At 41.4% G+C, this 7887-nt stretch overlaps 1 protein-coding gene across 8 annotated transcripts in view; it reads left to right on the top strand.

Annotated features, from left to right (window-relative positions):
* SPATS2 (spermatogenesis associated serine rich 2) overlaps nt 1-7887 on the top strand; it is a 171357-nt gene that overhangs the window by 132524 nt on the left and 30946 nt on the right. For all 8 annotated transcript variants that reach the window (XM_017894791.1, XM_017894790.1, XM_017894792.1 and 5 more), the window contains 2 exons: nt 4220-4481; nt 6572-6748. In XM_017894791.1, coding sequence (XP_017750280.1) covers nt 4220-4481; nt 6572-6748 — 439 coding nt within the window. The remainder of the gene's footprint in view (nt 1-4219; nt 4482-6571; nt 6749-7887) is intronic.

The following is a 7887-nucleotide window of genomic DNA, read 5'->3' as shown; positions in this document are numbered from 1 at the left end:
AAAACTAGCCAGGCGAGGTGGCGGGCGCCTGTAGTCCCAGCTACTCGGGAGGCTGAGGCAGGAGAATGGCGTAAACCCAGGAGGCGGAGCTTGCAGTGAGCTGAGATCCGGCCACTGCACTCTAGCCTAGGCGACAGAGTGAGACTCCATCTCAAAAAAAAAAATATATATATATATGTATATATATATAATTTGACATTGAAACATAGCTGTGTCTCACAGAGTACCGCACAGTCCTCTCCGTGTGATTTAAGGCAGGAAACAGAATGACTTTGCTGTGGTGCAGTTACTAGACAGGGGTGAAAAAGAGAGCAAATCAAGGAAAGCAAGAGAAAGCAATCTGAGTGGTTTTCAACCGTATTCATATCATAAATCAGTTAAAACAGTTCAGATTTTTGGTCAGAAAACTGGGTTGTAGTGCTGATATTAATGAACTTTGACATAAAGCTATTAGGTGCTGGCCAAGCACAGTTGTTCATGCCTATAATCCTAGCACTTTGGGAGGCTGAGGTGGGAGGATCACTTGAGCCCAGGAGTTCAAGACCAGCCTGGGCAACATGATGAGACCCGATCTCAAAAAAAAAAAAAAAAAACTATTAGGTGCCTTGCAGAGGGGTCTGATGTTCCACTTTGGGAGGTAGAAGGCACTCAGACTATGGGGTCTGTCAGAATTGGATTCCTACCCTGTTCCACTATCTACTGGCATTGTGACTGATATTGCTTAACATTTGTGTGCCTTAGTTTGCTCATCTCTAAAATAGGAAGATAGCTCTAATAAATACAAGTACATAATACAATGCCTAACATATTAGTTTTCGTTCCCTTTCTCCTTATTGACTTAAAATCAGATGCTTTTCCCAAAGGATACCAGCTGGTCTCAAAATTCTTCCCACAGCTGTGCACCATAAAGGTAACCCCTTTAGGAAATGCTTAAAGTATGGATTTTAATCAAGTATCTCTGTGAAATCAGTTTAGGGTGTTCTTTTCTTTATTAAGTCAGTGCTGGAGTTCTGAAATGCTTTCTTGATGACTCTTTTTTTTTTTTTTTTTTTTTTTTTGTATTTTTTAGTAGAGACGGGGTTTCACCATGTTAGCCAGGATGGTCTCGATCTCCTGACCTCATGATCCGCCCGTCTCGGCCTCCCAAAGTGCTGAGATTACAGGCTTGAGCCACCGTGCCCGGCCCTTGATGACTCTTACATCACTTTTTAGGAGTCCTGTCAGGTCTTGAACAAAAACCAGGCTTGGCCTCAGTGACCCTTGAGAATTTTTTCCAAGGGTTACCTAATACTGCACAGATTCTCCTGAAGCTCATGATACCTGTAGTTTTGAATATTTGTTTAGCTTCTTTGCGCTGCTTTCAACCTACATAGATAACTGTGAGTGTCCTGGAAAACACCAGTTTAGGTTTTTTTTGTTTTGTTTTGTTGAGATGGAGTTTTGCTCTGTCGCCCAGGCTGGAGTGCAGTGGCGTGATCTCGGCTCACTGCAGCCTCCGCCTCCTGGGTTCAAGCAATTCTCATGCCTCAGCCTCCTACGTAGGGCAGGACTATAGGTGTGTGCCACCGCGCCTGGCTAATATTTGTATTTCTGTTTTGTTTTTTTTTTTTTTGAGACAGAGACTCACTCTGTCGCCCGGGCTGGAGTGCAGTGGCCAGATCTCAGCTCACTGCAAGCTCCGCCTCCCGGGTTTACGCTGCCTCAGCCTCCCGAGTAGCTGGGACTACAGGCGCCCGCCTAGTTTTTTTTATTTTTTTAGTAGAGGTGGGGTTTCACCGTGTTAGCCAGGATGGTCTCGATCTCCTGACCTCGTGATCCGCCTGTCTCGGCCTCCCAAAGTGCTGGGATTACAGGCTTGAACCACCGCGCCCGGCTAATATTTGTATTTTTTTAGTAGAGACAGGGTTTCACCATTTTGGCTGGGCGGGTGTTGAACGCCTGACCCCAAGTGATCTGCCCACCTCAGCCTCCCAAAGTGCTGGAATTACAGGCATGAGTCACCGCACCCAGCCAACACCAGTTTCTTAATTTATTAGCCCAGGATTATAAGTTATTAGTGATATAAGATGTGCATGGAACTGGAAGAGGATGTGTGTTAAGAGACACAGACATTCCTTAAAATTTGGAGAAAGAAATATGGCTTCAGTTTAGCAGTCCCAAATGCATAAATCCAGTCCAGTCCACTTAACTGTTGAGATTAGTCCAATAGAATGTGACTCTGAGTGGGATAGTTATGATATACATGACCCAATGATATGAAAACGTAGCCAGTTCACATGAGGGAAAGTAAGAAAAAGAAAGATGAGACCAAGCAGGGCGGCTCACGCCTGTAATCCCAACATTTTGGGAGGTCGAGGCGGGTGGATCACTGGAGGTCAGGAGTTTGAAACCAGCCTGGCCAACATGGTGAAACCCCATCTCTACTAAAAATACAAAAAAATTAGCCGGGCGTGGTGGCACATGCCTGTAATCCCAGCTACTCGGGAGGCCAAGGCAGGAGAACCGCTTGAACCTGGGAGGCAGAGGTTGCAGTAAGCCGAGATTGTGCCATTGCACTCCAGCCTGGGCAACAAGAGTGAAACTCCGTCTCAAAAAAAAGGAAAGAAAAGGAAAGAAAGATGAGAGCTGTTAAGGAGAAAAGTTTTATCTAGAGTTCAGCCATGTTTCTGCTGGAGAGGGCCACAGAAAAGACCTGGGGAATATTAATTCAATTATTATCAGCCTAGCCTTAGGAATAGAATTAGGTGTTGCCAGGGGAGCTACGAGTTTGACAAAACAAAAGGTAAAGGACTTTTGTTTGTTTATTTTAAGTTTACTATTTGCCTATGTAATGTACTCACGTGGCTCAAAATTCAAAACTACAAGAGTTAATACACTGAAACATATATATGTATATATTTTTTTGAGATGGAGTGTCACTCTGTTGCCCAGGCTGGAGTGCAGTGGTATGAGCTCAGCTCACTGCACCCTCCACCTCCCAGGTTTAAGCAATTCTCCTGCCTCAGCCTCCCGAATAGATGGGATTACAGGCATGTGCCACCACATCTGACTGATTTTTGCATATTTTATTAGAGATGGGTTTTCCTCATATTGGCCAGGCTGGTCTCGAACTCCTGACCTCAGGTGATTCGCCTGCCTTGGCCTCCCAAAGTGTTGGGATTACAGGCATGAGCCACTGCACCTAGCCAAGACACTGAAACACTTTATCCCTTCCCTGTTCCCCAGCCATTTGGTTCTCCACCCCCAAGGCAAACAGTATTTTCAATTTCTTATAAATCTTTCAAGATATTTTATGCATATATAAGTAAATAAGACTGTTCTCCTGTTTGCCTGATTCCTTTTTTCATGTAATATATCTCAGAGCTTATTCCGTGGCTCAATATATAAAGAGCTTTCTTGTTTTTATGGATACATAGTCATCCTACTGTTTGGATGTGCCACAATTTATTTAAGCAGTCCCCTATTGACCAACATTTGGGTTGTTTCTAATCCCGTGTGTTAATAGTGATATTGCAATGAATAACCTTGTGTATATATAGAAATCACTTTGCATATGTGTTATTCTCATCTTGAATAAATTCCTAGAAGTAGAATTGCTAGTCAAAGAGTATGTGCATTTGTAATTTTGATCAGCATTACTAAATTTGTCTTGGAGAGTACCACTTTACACTCCCAGGATTAATACACAAAAATGGCTGTTTCTCTATACCATCAACCTTATCAGTTCTACAGTGTTAACATACTTTTTGAGCTTTGCTAAACTAATAGATGAAAAATGATCATTGCAGTGCAGTTTTAATTTGTATATCTCTTATTAGACTGAGGTTGCATATCATTCCATATGCTTACGGCTTATACTATTTTTTTCTATGGGATTATTTTGCTTTTTCTGAGAACTCTATATATTTAGCTTTTTGAATATAAGCTGCACTTTTTTTTGCATTTTGTAATTTATCTTTTAATTTTGTTTAAGGTGGGTTTCATCATGAATAAATGTTTTATATGTATGTGTTTGAGTTTATCTAAAGTATAGAATTTTACATAGTAAAATTTTATTTTAGGCAATAGTTCAGCATATGTGAAAATGTTAAATTTCTGAAAGAACATATAAGAAATTGGTAACATTGGTTACCTTTGGGTAGCTAGAGTTACCTCTCTAGGTTGTAGGGGAATCTGTTTTTTTCTTTTCTTCTCTTTTTCAAATTCTTAATAACTTTAGAACAAAAAGAAGAAAAACAAACCGAAACCTGCCGCAGAACCGAGTAACAGCATCCCAGATTCTAGCAAATCAGTTTCCATTCAAGAGGAAGAGTCTGCGCCTTCCTCAGAAAAAGGTGGTATGAATGGCTACCATGTCAATGGTGCCATCAATGACAGTGAGTCTGTGGACTCACTCAGTGAAGGTTTGGAGACACTTTCAGTAGATGCCAGAGAATTAGAGGATCCCGAGTCTGCCATGCTAGATACGCCGGATAGAACGGGTGAGTTTATTAACAGAGTTTGAAAAAGTTGTGTTCAGTTGAAAAACAGGGGTCTCCTCATTGAGAAAATGATCAATTAAATCTAGTTAGTCTTTTTTTTTATCCAGTGCTTGCTGATTAGTCTTTTACTTTTAGTTTTGTTACTTTTGTCTGAGTCACATTTTATAATTATCAAAGGCCTAGAAAAAAATACCATTTTTTTTTTTTTTTGAGACAGAATCTCGCTCTGTCGCTCAGGCTGAAGTGCAGTGGCGCGATTTTAGCTCACTGCAAGCTCCGCCTCCCAGGTTCACGCCATTCTCCTGCCTCAGCCTCCCGAGTAGCTGGGACTACAGGTGCCCACCACCACGCCTGGCTAATCTTTTGTATTTTTTTAGTGGAGACGGGGTTTCACCATGTTAGCCAGGATGGTCTTGATCTCCTGACTGCGTGATCCACCCGCCTCAGCCTTCCAAAGTGCTGGGATTACAGGCGTGAGCCACCACGCCCAGCTGAAAAAATACAATTCTTGTTCCATTATATTTTAACTCTTGAACCTTAGTGTTCCAATAATGGAATTATTCATATCCTACTGCTCAAAGTCATCGTCAAGATCTGATTTTCCACTCACGCAAAATTCAAAAAATTGCAGCTTCTGGCATAAGTGGGTTAATAGCAGAGAAATACCTCAGTATTTAGAGACTACAGAAGGTGACTTTAAGTTGTTTTTTAAAAATTGTGGACTTATTAAGAAAGATGATGATGTTGATATTATTCTAAGACCCAACACAATGAGAAATATATAATAATGATAATTCCAGCTTTTGTGAGAGCTAGGCTGTTGGTTTTTATAGTCTCACATTTGTTTTCTAGTGAAGAATTAAGATTAGTGTTAGTTGTAAATTCACATATCTTGTACCTTTCTTTGTTAACCATTTTTTTGAGGGTTAGTAAGATGCTGGAAATTTCTCTTTTTAAAAATTACTTGTTAATCCAGTTCCCCTGCCCTGCTGCTTCTGGCTTTAGAAGTGTAATGCCAATGTAAGATTTATGCTGTGCTGTTTAGGTGTTCTTTTATTGATTAGTATACACATATACACAAAAAAAGACTTAGAGAAAAACATTGCACTGACTCAAACCAACAATAGCCAGTGGTTTCCATTTTTTCTGAACTAGCTTCTCTCTCATTTCCTAACTCTTCCTATTACACTTCTATCCCCTAGAACGTTATTTTTTGTTTGTTTGTTTTGAGAGACCCGGTCTCTCTGTGTTGCCCAAGCTGGTCTTAAACTCCTGGGCTCAAGTGATCCTCCTGCCTCAGCTTCCTGAATAACTGGGATTACTGGTGTGAGCCACCATGCCTGCCCCCTAAAGCTTTTTAAATTCTTCTTTCCTTGAGAGAGTGTAAAACTTTTTTTCTTAACATGGAGTTTTGCAGAAGTTGGTGATACTGACCTTCTTTGATTCCTTGTGCCAGAGTTACGGAGAAACTACCAAGCTACAAAAAAGCCGGAGAGCCACAGGGATTGAGCTCCCTATCTATGTGTTGCCACAGACTCCTCTCTTCATTCCGAACTTAAGGCTAAGCCAGAAGCTGCCAATAGCCATACCCAGCTGATTCTGATCTTTATTCTATCGTTTCAGTTGATTTTATTTACAGTCTTTTAAGAGGCATGGTTTTGCCTCAAACATGTTTTTTTTTTTTTTTTTTTTTTTTTTTTTTTTTTTTTTTTTGAGACGGAGTCTCGCTTTGTCGCCCGGGCTGGAGTGCTGTGGCCGGATCTCAGCTCACTGCAAGCTTCGCCTCCCGGGTTCACGCCATTCTCCTGTCTCAGCCTCCCGGGTAGCTGGGACTACAGGCGCCGCCACGTCGCCCGGCTAGTTTTTTGTAGTTTTAGTAGAGACGGGGTTTCACTGTGTTAGCCAGGATGGTCTCGATCTCCTGACCTCGTGATCCGCCCGTCTTGGCCTCCCAAAGTGCTGGGATTACAGGCTTGAGCCACCGCGCCCGGCCTTGCCTCAAACATTTTTACCTGTTTTCTTTGTGTACTTAAGAATGATTGGTTTACTCCTAAATTGTGCTCTAAAGTACTGTACTCTTTCTTGGACAGGATCCATGCTGCAGAATGGTGTCTCTGATTTTGAGACCAAGTCTTTGACTATGCACTGTATTCAGAATTCTCAGCAACCCAGGAGTGCTGCCAAATCTCTCTCAAGACCTACCACAGAAACTCAGTTTTCAGCTATGGAGATGGAAGATGTTCCCCTCTCCACCAATAAAAAGCTAAGTAAGTCAGAGACCCACCTGTGAGAGAAAATCTGTGTTTTTGGCTAAAGAGGGCAAATTACCTCTGTTCCCATAAATAAGGTTTCAGAAGGGCATCAGTTACTACTTTTTCCATTTTGCTGACAGTGACTGACTACTCAGCCCTTCCCCTACCTTTGTGTACACAGTTGGAATCTGAATAGTAGTTTAAATGCCATACAATCTAATTATGACGACCCGTTTTGTAAATTAAAGTCAAACTGTACTGCCAGGATGACTTACCTGCTAATGTTAACCTGTTTCTTTATTTGCTTTATTGCAACATTTTTGTGCTATTTCTGTCATTTTTATCTCCTGGTTGACGCAACAAGTAAAAGCTCTACATTCTCTGACATTGACTTTTTTTAATCCCCCTGAGACTGAGTCTTGCTCCATAGCCCAGGCTGGAGTGCAGTGGCGCAATCTCACTGCAGTTTTGTCTGCTGGGTTCATGTCATTCTCCTCCCTCAGCCTCCCGAGTACTTGGGACTACAGGCGAGTGCCACCATGGCTGGCTAATTTGTTTGTATTTTTAGTAGAGACGGGGTTTCACCGTGTTAGCCAGGATGGTCTCAATCTCCTGACCTCATGATCTGCCTGACTCGGCCTCCCAAAGTGCTGGGATTATAGGCATGAGCCACTGCACCCAGCCGACATTGACATTTTTTTAAAGAAATATTTTCACTCCTCTTCATAACTTCGTGCTCTTACTGAGCTAGAGTCCTCTGACAGACTCTAGCTTTAAGTAAGATCATTTTCTCTTAAGTATGTGGCATTGACCAGTGGTAGCTCTTTGCTTAAAAAAGAACTACAATAATCACTTAAATAAACAGCCAATAATTCAGCAAACAGAGATAATAGACTGTGTTTCCTATATCTGAGTTTCATACATCTAAGCATAGTGGTCCACTCCACTAAACAAATGAAACAGAAATGTAAAGGACACTTGTAATCAGTAGCTCTTTATGGAATTATTTATTGCACATGAGCCAAATTTTAATTACGTAAACTCCCCTTTTTCATTGTTCTAGTAGCCCTCAGCCTGCTGCAGATGAGCAAGTTTGAGACTATCCAATCAAGCAAAATTAAAAGTATATATATGTATATATATATATATATATA

Source organism: Rhinopithecus bieti, unplaced genomic scaffold (assembly GCF_001698545.2).
Source record: "Rhinopithecus bieti isolate Rb0 unplaced genomic scaffold, ASM169854v2 scaffold_24390, whole genome shotgun sequence".
In the NCBI taxonomy this organism is placed as follows: domain Eukaryota; kingdom Metazoa; phylum Chordata; class Mammalia; order Primates; family Cercopithecidae; genus Rhinopithecus; species Rhinopithecus bieti.
Note: the sequence above shows the minus strand (reverse complement) of the source record. Positions and strands in the feature narration are given on the sequence as shown.